Source organism: Cucurbita pepo, chromosome 11 (genome assembly GCF_057944985.1).
Source record: "Cucurbita pepo subsp. pepo isolate OVF chromosome 11, ASM5794498v1, whole genome shotgun sequence".
NCBI lineage: Eukaryota > Viridiplantae > Streptophyta > Magnoliopsida > Cucurbitales > Cucurbitaceae > Cucurbita > Cucurbita pepo.
The window spans coordinates 15,248,213-15,263,179 of NC_141808.1; the positions used below are offsets into that span (position 1 = coordinate 15,248,213).

The 14,967-nt window shown below is 35.9% G+C and overlaps 1 protein-coding gene and 2 pseudogenes across 1 annotated transcript; all 3 read left to right on the forward strand.

Moving 5' to 3' along the window:
• The first annotated feature begins 86 nt into the window (after window positions 1-86).
• Window positions 87-4,520, forward strand: LOC147790413 (uncharacterized; annotated as a pseudogene).
• Window positions 4,521-4,576: 56 nt separating this feature from the next.
• Window positions 4,577-5,095, forward strand: LOC147790414 (secreted RxLR effector protein 161 pseudogene; annotated as a pseudogene).
• A 2,721-nt stretch (window positions 5,096-7,816) lies between these two features.
• Window positions 7,817-9,417, forward strand: LOC147790415 (acetylajmalan esterase 1-like). The gene is made up of 5 exons (XM_087128719.1): window positions 7,817-8,159; window positions 8,241-8,453; window positions 8,533-8,681; window positions 8,756-9,029; window positions 9,105-9,417. The coding sequence occupies exons 1-5, from the start codon at window positions 7,889-7,891 to the stop codon at window positions 9,320-9,322; spliced, it is 1,125 nt and encodes a 374-aa protein (XP_086984845.1). The 5' UTR covers window positions 7,817-7,888; the 3' UTR covers window positions 9,323-9,417.
• Window positions 9,418-14,967: the final 5,550 nt, after the last annotated feature.

Below are 14,967 nucleotides of genomic sequence, written 5' to 3' on the forward strand. Positions count from 1 at the left end.
TTTCTTTTGTGTCGTGGGTAGTCTGTGACTTTGCAAGTCTTGTGTCGAAAGAGATTGTTTGGTATTATAGAGGTATAGCCAACATAATGGGTGATTTCCAAATCGTTGGAGGAATAAAAAAACTCAACAACAACAACTACAACACGTGGGCAACATGCATGATGTTCTATTTACAAGGACATGATCTTTGGGAGATCGTTGGCGGGTGCAAAACCACGCCGGCAGAGGAGGATTCTAACAGCGCCTTGCACAAATGGAGAATCAAAGTAGGCAAAACAATGTTTGCCTTAAAGACCACAATCGAAAAAGAGATGTTAGAGCATATTTAGGATGACAAGACACTGAAAGAAGCATGGGACACGTTCATGATATTGTTCTCAAAGAAGAATGATACGAGGCTACAACTTCTGGAGAATGAGTTGTTGTCAATTTCACAACGTGACATGACGATTGCTCAATACTTCCACAAGGTCAAGTCGATATGTCGGGAGATTACTGAACTAGACCCGAAGTCCGCCATTGTAGAATCTTGAATGAAGAGGATTGTAATCCATGGATTGCGACCAAAATATAGAAGCTTTATTATTGCTATATAAGAATGGCCCACTCAACCATCACTTGTAGAGTTTGAAAATTTGTTAGCTAGCCTAGAAGTCATGACTAAATAAATAGGAGGCATCACATTGAAGGGTGAAGAAGAAGCACTCTACACAAGTGAAAGCCGGAGCAATAATAGGTCGTCTACCAAACGTGGATACAATGGTGAAAAAGAAGAAGTCACCAAGGAACTGTACAACCACGGAGAGCTCAGAAGAACGATAACAATAACTCTCAAGGGAAGAGATTTGAAGGCATATGCCACAATTGCGGGAAAAAGGGCCACATGTACAGGGATTGTTGGTCTAAGAAAAAATTTGTCAAAAGCAATGTGGCATCCTTCAACATTGAGATGGAGGAGGAATGGGATGCAGAGGTATTGTATGCGATAGAAGAAGATGAGCAAACATTCATGGCGATGATGGGATACCATATCGATTATGAGAATGATTGGATTGTTGATTCATAATGCTCAAACCACATGACTGGCGATCAGAGGAAGTTGCAAGACAAGAAAGAGTACAAAGGAAGTCGTATGGTACGCACAACAAATACACATAGTTGTCAATTGCTCAGATCGGTAATACGATAATCATGCCTGACAATAAATCTGATGTAGTATCACTACATAATGTCTATCATGTACTAGAAATAAAGAAGAATCTGTTGTCAGTATCACAACTAACAACATGAGAAAACTATGTCTTGTTTGGGCCATAAGATGTGAAAGTCTATTAAGATATTAGGATAACAGGAAAGCCGACAATAAAAGGATGAAGAGTGGATTCCATTTATGTTCTATCTACAGAGTCTGCCTATGTTGACAAGACACGGAAGAATGAGACAACAGATCTATGACATGCAAGATTGGGACATGTTGGCTACCACAAGTTGAAGCTGATTATGGAAAAATCCATGCTCAAAGGTCTACTTCAACTTGAAGCCAAAACAAACGTTGTGTGTGCTTTTTGTCAATATGTCAAACAAGCATCCATCAGTGGAAGGCGGTATATGGTGACGTTCATTGACGATTACTCAAGATATGTAGGAATTTTCTTTATGAAAGAAATGTCTGACATGTTTTTGAAATTTCAAGAATTCAAGATGATGATCGAAGGAGAAATAGGAGTGAAGATCTGTTGTCTACGTTCTGACAATGGTGGAGAATACACACCAAATGAGTTCGATCAATATTTACACGAGTATGGGATACGACCTCAATTTACATGTGCCAACATGCCACAACAAAATGGTGTAGCAGAAAGAAAGAATCGACATCTTGCAGAAATCTGTCGAAGCATGTTACATGCAAAGAATGTTCCAAGAAGATTTTGGGCTGAAGCTATGCGAACGGCTGCCCATGTCTTCCCCAGCCAAGGCTAGGGTTTGTCTCACCATTTATGATACTATGGGACATGAAACCTATTGTTAGCTACTAACGAGTATTTGGTTGTGTTTGCTATGTATTTGTGCCTGACCATCAACGTACCACGTTTGACAAGAAAGCAGTTGATAACTCTCTAAAGGTAGAGTCATATCAAGTCTTTTTGTAGTTAATATTACACTCTTATTCACCATTTTCTCATTTATTACCTCATTTATTCTATTTAGTGAGCATGAAATCGTTTATTGCCGTCGAACATGAAAAAAATATGATTTGACATAAATCGATCTTAATTATACATTTAATTGAGTTATGTGGTAAAATTTCAGACATTTATACTAAACCATGAGGGAGTAGTAAATTTGGAAACAAATGGGGGATGACATGGAAATTTTAAATCCACATCAGCAGTCTAAGTGGGTCATTGACTATCGAATGAGGAACATCCTATGTGGACTACTTATTCCTTTTCAGCCCTAAAGGGGAACCCATGCCCAATATAAAAGGAAAAAGAAGACCAAGAGGAGGGTGACACACTTTAGGAGAGAAAAATTGGATTAGAGCCTCTGCCGCTGTGAACTGCTGTGAAACTAGAGAAGAAGAAGAAAAACCCTAATCCAGCAGCTATTGACAGTAGAAAGAAGAGAAGACCAAGAAGGATAGATTAGGACAACGTGGTGGACGTGAGAGCTCAAGGGAAGGAAACTTCCATTGAAGAACGGCAACAAAGCTGGATAACTCTCTATTTCCTTACTCTATTTTCTTACTCTATCAATTTTATATGATTAAGATGTTGGTTCCTCTGTTTAATTCAGTTTATATGGAGAGCTAAACTTTATAGGGGAGGCGAGAGAGTTTTATATAGTTTAAGTATGTTGACGGTATGATTTTAGTTTATTAAAGAGTTGTTGTTAATAATTTACATGTGTGTTTAATTAGCTACTTTACCTACATAGTTGTTCTCTTATGTGGGAGAAGAGAGGGAGCAATGAAATCCTCTTTAATACTCTAGTTCCCTCCAAGGAGACTTGAAGGGTAATAGAAGGGTTAGGAATAATTCTTCTCCTAGAGCCTTTTTAATAGAAATTACAACAATTATGGAAATAATCACCATTCATGATCCTCGAAATTGGGCTTGGGAATCTATTAAAAGAAACTAAAATCTATCACCAAACTCAACAATTTATCTATTTAATCTCTCTTAGCCGAACCTTCCTCATTAGTTGATTTTCTCATCATTTTCTATTTTTTCGACAGTAGTGACACTCTCTTTTAGTTTTGTTTAAGTAGTTAAAATCACCCACACCTATTTGAATGTTACCCAAAAACTCATTTAATTTCCAGCGATAAAATTAACCAAAAATATAGGTTCCTTGTGGAATCGATAATTTACTTATTACTTGCTACTTGTGATGGTGTATACTTGCACTTATTGTTGTGAATTTTACATCATTTTATTATATACATCCACAAGCAATCAGCAGTCAAGTGCATATTTGTCAGATATGACAATCAAAGGAAAGGGTGGAAGTACTGTGATCCAACAAGTGGAAAATGCTATACATCAAGAGATGTAGTTTTCGATGAACCATCTACATGGTGGTCTCCCGAGAAGAAAGTTCTACCAGATCCAAATAACATCGAAGAAATTCTACAACAGAAGATGGGGGAGCAAATTACACACACTCAACCAAATGTTGATGTACCTAAAGACTCGTTGACATTGATGTTGATGAGGAAGAAATCACTCAATAATCAAGTGAATCTGTTGAAAAGGAAACATCACATCAACAACTTAGGCGATAAAAGAGAATCCAAAAGCGATATCTTAAGTATGCCAATGCAGCTATTGTAGAAGACGGAGGAAGAAATTAACAACTCAGCTTGGCAGAAAGCAATGGAGGAAGAAATTATAGCCCTGGAACATAATCAAACTTGGGAACTAGTACCAAGACTAGGAGATGTCAAACCCATCTCTTGCAAGTGGGTTTGCAAAATAAAGCGTCGACCAGATGGATCAATTGAGAGATACAAGGCTTGACTCGTAGCTCGAAGGTTTTTTCAACAATATGGACTAGACTATGATGAAACCTTTAGTCTAGTGGCAAAGATCACTACCGTACGAGTTCTGCTAGCACTTGCAACAAGTAAAGATTGGAAACTGTGGCAATTGGACGTGAAGAATCCTTTCTTGCACAGAGAGTTAGACAGGGAGATTTACATGAATCAACCAAAGGGATTTGAGAGTTCAGCTAATCCTAACCACGTATGCAAGCTTAGAAAAGCTCTTTATGGGTTGAAGCAAGCACCAAAAACTTGGTATGGTAAGATTGCTGAATTTCTTACCGAAAGTGGGTATTCAGTTGCACATGCAGACTCAAGCTTGTTTATCAAAGAAAGAGAAGGAAAATTGGCAATTGTGTTGGTCTATGTGGACGATTTGATTATCACCGGAGATGAAGAAAGAGAAATTCATCAAACAAGAGAAAATTTATCAATACGTTTTCAAATGAAAGAGCTAGGAGAGCTTAAACAATGAAGGATTGTTTCTCTGTCAACAAAAAGTATACAAGAGATATGGTTTAAAAGTTCAGCATGTTAGAATGCAAACAAGCTTCAACACCGATAGAGACAAATGCCAAGATTTGTGCACATGAAGGCAAAAAGTTGAATGATGAAATGACATACCGACAACTGGTAGGTAGTCTTATCTACCTAACTTTAACTCGGCTTGATATTTCTTATGCAGTTGGAGTCATGAATCGGTACATGCAAAATCCAAAGAAGCCTCATCTGGATGCGGCTGGACGGATCTTGAGATATGTCAAAGGTACAATCAACTATGGTCTTCTGTACAAAAGAAGCAAAGACTGCAAGCTAGTTGGATACTGTGATGCTGATTATGCAGGAGACCACGATACTCGAAGATCAACCTTTGGGTATGTGTTCAAGTTGGGTTCGGGAACAATTTCTTGGTGTAGCAAAAGACAACCAACAGTATCATTGTCAACTATAGAAGCAGAGTATAGAGCAGCAGCTGGAGCAGCTCAAGAAAGTACGTGGCTGAAACTCTTGATGGAAGATTTGCACCAGAGAATTGACTATCCAATATAACTTCATTGCGACAACCAATCTGCGATTCGCCTAGCAGAAAATTCGGTGTTTCATGCTAGAACAAAGCATGTGGAAGTACACTACCATTTCATTAGAGAGAAAGTCTTGAAGGAAGAAATCGAGATGCAGCAGATTAAGACAGATGATCAAGTGGCAGACTTGTTTGCAGAAGGGCTGAATACTGGCAAACATGAGTGTTTTCGCTGTTAGTTCAATATGGTGTAACAAATGAGGACTAGTGCTGAGGGGAGTGTTAAAATATCATCACTAGCCCAATAGGGTTAAGCCGAACCATTGTATGAGTAATCACATTGTATGTTAGGAAAATGATTTAGGAATTTTAGGAATAAATTTAGGAAAATGATTTAGGAATTTTAGGAATAAATTTAGGAAAATGATTTACGTACTTTAGAAAAGAAATTTTAGGAATAGATTGCCCATCATCTAGTATAAATACCCCTCCGCCCTACTTAGTTCATCATCCCAAGAAATCCCGATAATACATAGTAGTTTCTACATAGTGTCTTGTAAATCTTTTCTTGATTGGTCTTAATAAAGTGTGAGAGTGTTTCCCACATAGAGTTGTGTTCAACAACTTTCACATCATAGCTTAGGGGTTGTGCATTGTAAAATACCTCATTTTAATACATATCATAGCATGTTATAACGTGTCGATGCCAAACATATTCATATCATAGAATATCATGGCATTTCGTATCATAACATGATTCATCATAATACTGAATTGACATTTCATTTATAACACGATGTTATTTGGCATATCTTGGCCTATCATAAAGCATATCATAAAGCAACACATATCATATCATAAGACATATTACATATATGACAGTGCAGGGCCACTGGACACGTATCATTATACATCAAACAATTCTTCCAACCAATCGATAGTTGAACCACTTATTTGGTTGGCGTAGGCTAAAACTACTACCACCCCTTGATAATAGCTTACTACTACTCTCTCAAATTCTAAATTAGAATTTTATTGTGGGATTGACTCGCTTAATTTTACCTAAAATAACTTAAACTTATTTCTAATAATTTAAACCAGCTAAACCTAATTTTGCATACAATAATTTAAACTTACCCTGGCTAAAACTAAATTTGCATAAAATAAATAATTTAAACCAGGTAAACCTAATTTTGCATTCAATAATTTAAACTTACCCTCGCTAAAACTAAATTTGCATAAAATAATTTAAACTTTACTCCAAATAATTTAAACTAGCTAAGTATAATTGCAAACTTCTCCAAATAATTTAAATTAGCTAAACCTAATTTTACATAAAATAATATGTAAACTTGACTACAAAAATTTTAAACTGAAAGGAAAGATCGAACTCGAGTTCGCGGTGGTGGAGGAACTGGATCGGAAAAAAGAGGGATTCCAGTTGTAAGATATCTATAACCGTCGCTGGAATTGAGATCTCATTCAAAGAGAAAGATATCAAATATCTGGAGTTACTTTTTGTATATTATACGATGATCAGCCTAATTTGGCATAAAATAACTTAAATTTATTCCTAATAATATAAAGTAGCTTGACCTTATTTTGCATACAATAATTTAAAGTTACTCCTAATAATTTAAACGGGCTAAAACTAAATTTAAACTTACTCCAAATAATTTAAATTAGCTGAGCATAATTTTGCATGAAATAATGCAAACTTGACTTCAAATAATTTAAACTAACTAAACCTAATTTTACATAAAATAATAGGTAAACTTGACTACAAAAATTTTAAACTAGTTAGCTAAAATGGTGTCATACTAACCTTAAAAGCTTTGGGGAGTTGAAACTAGTCGAAAATGGTTCGAGCGTATCAGACCTAAGTCGGATCAGCCGAAATGTCGGCTTGGAGTTCACATTTGAACTCATATTAATTAATACATAGTTCACATTCGAACTCCCCTCAATTAAAAATTATTGAATACCCCAAATTTCATGAAAATAAGAATTATAAGTCACATATAAAGAACCATTTATCTTTGTATTGAGTCGTAGAAGACTTTCAAGTACTTTACCCAACATTTTTTCAATCATCAATAATTGGTGACCATATAATTTTAAGCATTAAATAAGTGGAATTTCATTTAGTTGCCACATTCAAGCAAACAAGTTCAACACAATCTATAAACCTTTCTAATCTCTCACGGGATGATCTAAGATACCTCACTACGTTAGAACGGAAATGGAGTCATGTATTTTTTTAAGCCCTTCATTCACAATCAAGTTAATTACGTAGGCACAACACCTCAGGTGTGATATATCTCCATCTAAGACAAGTGAATTCTAACTTCAAATCCTTCTCGTAATAAACGAAATATGTATATCATTGAAACTTGCATTATCAATTGTGATAGAGAAAACTGCAGCTATCCTCCATTCGAATAAACAATAGTCAATAATCTACGTCTAAGTTTGTAATAATCTATCCTAAACAATATAAACAATTTAAAAAACTTAATAGATAAGATTTATTTATTTTAAATTTATAAATCCAATAGCTTTTCTCTTTTGAAATAATATTTGAATTTATATTTCCTAAAACAAAACTAATAAAAACTAAAAGATAAAAAGGAATCAATTTGAAATTTCCTAAGATTTAGGAAAGTTGGAATCCTATCCTTAAAAGATTAGGAAATTCAAAAACAAATGAAAACCCTTTTATGTTCCCAAAAGGATTGGGAAACCATAGTAACCTATAAAACCAAACCTCTCACCCTTCCACCATTCAACAATTCCAATTCCAATTCAGAAGTTGTTCAACAATGGCGGCTTCCACCAAATCTCCTTCCTCTATTGTTCTTGCTGTTCTTCTTGTTCTTCTTTCAGTTCTTGGCTGTCCTTCATCCAAAGCCCATCTGCTCAAAACTTGTATGTTCGACGCTATTTACCAACTCGGCGATTCAATTTCCGACACCGGAAATCTCATTCGTCAAAACCCCAACACCCCATTTTCTAATCTTCCTTACGGTGAAACGTTCTTCAACAAATCCACTGGTCGCTGCTCCAATGGTCTTCTCATGATTGATTACTTTGGTATCCCTTCCTTCTAACCTTATATTGTACTAATATTGTGAAGCCCCCCAAATTGGTGTCTAATGATATGTCAAATTGCAGCTTTGGACGCTGGACTTCCCTTGGTGAACCCTTATTTGAACAAAGATGCATTGACAAGGCATGGTGTGAATTTCGCAGTGGCTGGTTCTACGGCTTTGTCTTCTCACCTTCTTTCTCAAAACCAAATCTTATCTCCGCTCACCAATTCTTCTCTCAACCAACAACTTTATTGGATGTTCTCTCATTTCAACTCCATTTGCTACAATCAAAGAGGTTTCTAATTTCTCTCCAATTAATTATATTTCTTTTATATATCTTCATTTTGATGTGTATTTTGTTTGGTATCTTATAGATTGCAACGAGAAATTAAGGAATGCTTTGTTCTTGGTGGGCGAGATCGGTGGGAACGATTATAATTATGCGTTGTTCCAAGGCAAAACTATTCCAGAGGTGAAAGATTTGGTGCCCCAAGTTGTTCAAACCATAAAAAGTGCCGTTGAGGTAATTTTGGGTATATATTTAACTTCTTGAATTAGGGTTTTTTTTTACTTATCTCTGACATTTTTTGTGTGCAGAAAGTGATAAGCTACGGAGCTACTCGAGTTGTTGTTCCTGGAAACTTTCCAATCGGATGTTTACCCATCTATCTCACCGGATTCCAAACCAATGATACAACTGCCTACGATGAACTTCATTGTTTGAAAGATTTGAATGGCCTGGCTACTTATCACAATGATCAAATCAAGCAAGCTATTGCAGTGCTCAAGAGAGAGAATCCACACACCATAATCGTATATGGTGACTACTATAATGCATTGTTGTGGATCCTTGGTCGTGCTTTTACACTCGGTATGGTTTTCTTAATTATTATTAGCTTAATACAAAAGAATTGATATCTTAATCATTCATGTTTGTTGTATTTAGGGTTTGATGAAACTTCTTTGCAAAAATCATGTTGCGGGATTGGAGGAGACTACAACTTCAGCCTCATGAAGATGTGCCGAGTTGGTGGAGTATCAGTTTGTTCAAATCCAGATGAACGTGTTAGTTGGGATGGAATCCATTTGACTCAAAACGCTTACAAATTCATGGCATATTGGCTCATTCACGACATCTTTCCACAACTTCATTGCATTGTTTGAATTTTGTTTTAGTTGTTTCTTTTTGGTTTTTAGCTTTCTTATTTTGTTTTTGCTTTTTTTTTTTTTTTTGGTGTAATATTTTATAAAGTTCATTAATAGAATTTTAGTTTTTGGCTTTTGTTTTTGTTTTATTGTTGTTTTGGTGTAATATTTTATAAAATTCATTAATAGAATATTGGTATTATTTTAAAATTTTTTTTGAAACATAGTAAATATTTTGTTGATATGTTCATTATATTATTCCAAAAACTAAGAAATATAATGAAATTGTCATCGTGAACATGTTTCATTACTCTCAAATGGTATGTTTTCATAGAAGTTTATGTGGTTTGGGTATTAAATTGGGTTTAAGACACCTTGTAACAACCCTAATTTACTGCTGAAATAGAGCTGTCACCATACACATGACATAAATTTTAATGCCGAAGCATTCATTTAAAATAATTTTATAAGACGATGTCATGGATTAATACGTTTGCATAAGAGTCTTAACAACGAGAAATACTCAATGCAAAATAAAATAAACTAAAGAAAAAATTAAAATGATGCCCTAGACTAACCTAACATCTATAACATAAAATGCAACTACTCAAACATAGATTCCATGGTTTTTAATGCGACACCACTATTAATCGTACATGGGTGCCTTACTTTTTCTGGAAATACTTAGCAAATGACCCCACTAACTAAGTAAGGGACCCCACTATTGGGGTCAAAGAATATAAACACATACCACATGAATAAGACATAAACAATATTCTCTTAGGTGGTCTCCAATCGGTACAAGTTAGATGTGTAGTATTTCTCTACACACGGCCCACGTATGCAAACATGAGCCCACCAAACGGGCTCGCACACCCTTTGGATCTGTTGGTCGGGCTAGCTCCTTTGGACTATAGCTAGACATCCAAAAGAGTTGGGATTGAAGGATATTGTCTATTGAGACATGGAAATTGATGTATATTTATAGCTTATTCAATCTTTTAGAGAATAAAATTATATACGGAGAATAGTCATATATATATACATACATACACAATAAAAATCCTGTATCCCATATTTCTCCTTACATTTTCTCTCTTCTATTTCTTTGTGATCGAGTGTGTGAGTTGGTGTGCGATCCCAACAGAAAGTACAACCGTCGTGCACCATGCCAAGCATGATGGTCATTTCACTCTCATAGTGTACGCACTCATCATAAAGAAGAAGTATTCCGATGTATGTGAATATACAATTATGCATGAGGTCCCCATACTTTGTATCATAAATAAATCATATAGAACAACCCCTACCATTCCTCACATATTGCACTCGCTAATATGCATACATAAGCTTTTATAAATCATTTCGTTCCTAACATAACTTTTTGTTAAAATATCATCACTAGCCCAATATGGTTAATCCTAACCATATAAATCATTTCGTTCATAACATAACTTTTCGTTAAAATATCATCACTAGCCCAATAGGGTTAAGCTCAACCATTGTATGAGTAGTCACATTGTAGGTTAGGAAAATGATTTAGAAATTTTAGGAATAAATTTAGGAAAATGATTTAAAAATTTTAGGAATAAATTTAGGAAAATGATTTAGGAATTTTAGGAATAAATTTAGGAAAATGATTTACATACATTAGTAAACACTTTAGAAATTTTAGGAATAGATTATCCATCATCAGTATGAATACCCTCCACCCTACTTAGGTCATCATCCCACGAAATCCCAAGCAATACAAAGCAGTAGTTTCTACCGAGTGGCTTGTAAACTCTTCTTGATTGGTCTTAATAAAGTGTGAGAGTGTTTCCCACATTGAGTTGTGTTCAACAATCTGGTATTAGAGCGAGGTTAGTGTAGGTTATCTTATCTCTTGGAATTCTTAGTATGCTCTGTGGTTGTAGCTCTGTCTGATCTTCCACATCAGAAACGATTTCTTGAGATTAGTAGTGAATAAGTTTCTTTTGTGTCGTGGGTAGTCTGTGACTTTGCAAGTCTTGTGTCGAAAGAGATTGTTTGGTATTATAGAGGTATAGCCAACACAATGGGTGATTTCCAAATCGTTGGAGGAATCAAAAAACTCAACAACAACAACTACAACACGTGGGCAACATGCATGATGTTCTATTTACAAGGACATGATCTTTGGGAGATCGTTGGCGGGTGCAAAACCACGCTGGCAGAGGAGGATTCTAACAGCGCCTTGCACAAATGGAGAATCAAAGTAGGCAAAACAATGTTTGCCTTAAAGACCACAATCGAAAAAGAGATGTTAGAGCATATTTAGGATGACAAGACACTGAAAGAAGCATGGGACACGTTCATGATATTGTTCTCAAAGAAGAATGATACGAGGCTACAACTTCTGGAGAATGAGTTGTTGTCAATTTCACAACGTGACATGACGATTGCTCAATACTTCCACAAGGTCAAGTCGATATGTCGGGAGATTACTGAACTAGACCCGAAGTCCGCCATTGTAGAATCTTGAATGAAGAGGATTGTAATCCATGGATTGCGACCAAAATATAGAAGCTTTATTATTGCTATATAAGAATGGCCCACTCAACCATCACTTGTAGAGTTTGAAAATTTGTTAGCCAGCCTAGAAGTCATGACTAAATAATTAGGAGGCATCACATTGAAGGGTGAAGAAGAAGCACTCTACACAAGTGAAAGCCGGAGCAATAATAGGTCGTCTACCAAACGTGGATACAATGGTGAAAAAGAAGAAGTCACCAAGGAACTGTACAACCACGGAGAGCTCAGAAGAACGATAACAATAACTCTCAAGGGAAGATATTTGAAGGCATATGCCACAATTGCGGGAAAAAGGGCCACATGTACAGGGATTGTTGGTCTAAGAAAAAATTTGTCAAAAGCAATGTGGCATCCTTCAACATTGAGATGGAGGAGGAATGGGATGCAGAGGTACTGTATGCGATAGAAGAAGATGAGCAAACATTCATGGCGATGATGGGATACCATATCGATTATGAGAATGATTGGATTGTTGATTCATAATGCTCAAACCACATGACTGGCGATCAGAGGAAGTTGCAAGACAAGAAAGAGTACAAAGGAAGTCGTATGGTACGCACAACAAATACACATAGTTGTCAATTGCTCAGATCGGTAATACGATAATCATGCCTGACAATAAATCTGATGTAGTATCACTGCATAATGTCTATCATGTACTAGGAATAAAGAAGAATCTGTTGTCAGTATCACAACTAACAACATGAGAAAACTATGTCTTGTTTGGGCCATAAGATGTGAAAGTCTATTAAGATATTAGGATAACAGGAAAGCCGACAATAAAAGGATGAAGAGTGGATTCCATTTATGTTCTATCTACAGAGTCTGCCTATGTTGACAAGACACGGAAGAATGAGACAACAGATCTATGACATGCAAGATTGGGACATGTTGGCTACCACAAGTTGAAGCTGATTATGGAAAAATCCATGCTCAAAGGTCTACTTCAACTTGAAGCCAAAACAAACGTTGTGTGTGCTTTTTGTCAATATGTCAAACAAGCATCCATCAGTGGAAGGCGGTATATGGTGACGTTCATTGACGATTACTCAAGATATGTGGGAATTTTCTTTATGAAAGAAAAGTCTGACATGTTTTTGAAATTTCAAGAATTCAAGATGATGATCGAAGGAGAAATAGGAGTGAAGATCTGTTGTCTACGTTCTGACAATGGTGGAGAATACACACCAAATGAGTTCGATCAATATTTACACGAGTATGGGATACGACCTCAATTTACATGTGCCAACATGCCACAACAAAATGGTGTAGCAGAAAGAAAGAATCGACATCTTGCAGAAATCCGTCGAAGCATGTTACATGCAAAGAATGTTCCAAGAAGATTTTGGGCTGAAGCTATGCGAACGGTTGCCCATGTCTTCCCCAGCCAAGGCTAGGGTTTGTCTCACCATTTATGATACTATGGGACATGAAACCTATTGTTAGCTACTAACGAGTATTTGGTTGTGTTTGCTATGTATTTGTGCCTGACCATCAACGTACCACGTTTGACAAGAAAGCAGTTGATAACTCTCTAAAGGTAGAGTCATATCAAGTCTTTTTGTAGTTAATATTACACTCTTATTCACCATTTTCTCATTTATTACCTCATTTATTCTATTTAGTGAGCATGAAATCGTTTATTGCCGTCGAACATGAAAAAAAATATGATTTGACATAAATCGATCTTAATTATACATTTAATTGAGTTATGTGGTAAAATTTCAGACATTTATACTAAACCATGAGGGAGTAGTAAATTTGGAAACAAATGGGGGATGACATGGAAATTTTAAATCCACATCAGCAGTCTAAGTGGGTCATTGACTATCGAATGAGGAACATCCTATGTGGACTACTTATTCCTTTTCAGCCCTAAAGGGGAACCCATGCCCAATATAAAAGGAAAAAGAAGACCAAGAGGAGGGTGACACACTTTAGGAGAGAAAAATTGGATTAGAGCCTCTGCCGCTGTGAACTGCTGTGAAACTAGAGAAGAAGAAGAAAAACCCTAATCCAGCAGCTATTGACAGTAGAAGGAAGAGAAGACCAAGAAGGATAGATTAGGACAACGTGGTGGACATGAGAGCTCAAGGGAAGGAAACTTCCATTGAAGAACGGCAACAAAGCTGGATAACTCTCTATTTCCTTACTCTCTTTTCTTACTCTATCAATTTTATATGATTAAGATGTGGGTTCCTCTGTTTAATTCAGTTTATATGGAGAGCAAAACTTTATAGGGGAGGCGAGAGAGTTTTATATAGTTTAAGTATGTTGACGGTATGATTTTAGTTTATTAAAGAGTTGTTGTTAATAATTTACATGTGTGTTTAATTAGCTACTTTACCTACATAGTTGTTCTCTTATGTGGGAGAAGAGAGGGAGCAATGAAATCCTCTTTAATACTCTAGTTCCCTCCAAGGAGACTTGAAGGGTAATAGAAGGGTTAGGAATAATTCTTCTCCTAGAGTCTTTTTAATAGAAATTACAACAATTATGGAAATAATCACCATTCATGATCCTCGGAATTGGGCTTGGGAATCTATTAAAAGGAACTAAAATCTATCACAAAACTCAACAATTTATCTATTTAATCTCTCTTGGCCGAGCCTTCCTCATTAGTTGATTTTCTCATCATTTTCTATTTTTTCGACAGTAGTGACACTCTCTTTTAGTTTTGTTTAAGTAGTTAAAATCACCCACACCTATTTGAATGCTACCCAAAAACTCATTTAATTTCCAGCGATAAAATTAACCAAAAAGATAGGTTCCTTGTGGAATCGATAATTTACTTATTACTTGCTACTTGTGATGGTGTACACTTGCACTTATTGTTGTGAATTTTACATCATTTTATTATATACATCCACAAGCAATCAGCAGTCAAGTGTATATTTGTCAGATATGACAATCAAAGGAAAGGGTGGAAGTACTGTGATCCAACAAGTGGAAAATGCTATACATCAAGAGATGTAGTTTTCGATGAACCATCTACATGGTGGTCTCCCGAGAAGAAAGTTCTACCAGATTCAAATAACATCGAAGAAATTCTACAACAGAAGATGGGGGAGCAAATTACACACACTCAACCAAATGTTGATGTACCTAAA

What these genes read in the sequence shown, in the direction of transcription:
- LOC147790415 (XM_087128719.1), top strand. Translation starts at nt 7,889, where the DNA reads ATGGCGGCTTCCACCAAATCTCCTTCCTCTATTGTTCTTGCTGTTCTT. An exon ending in CATTTGCTACAATCAAAGAG is followed by an intron (nt 8,454 to 8,532) that starts GTTTCTAATTTC and finishes GGTATCTTATAG; the next exon opens with ATTGCAACGAGAAATTAAGG. An exon ending in TGGTCGTGCTTTTACACTCG is followed by an intron (nt 9,030 to 9,104) that starts GTATGGTTTTCT and finishes TGTTGTATTTAG; the next exon opens with GGTTTGATGAAACTTCTTTG.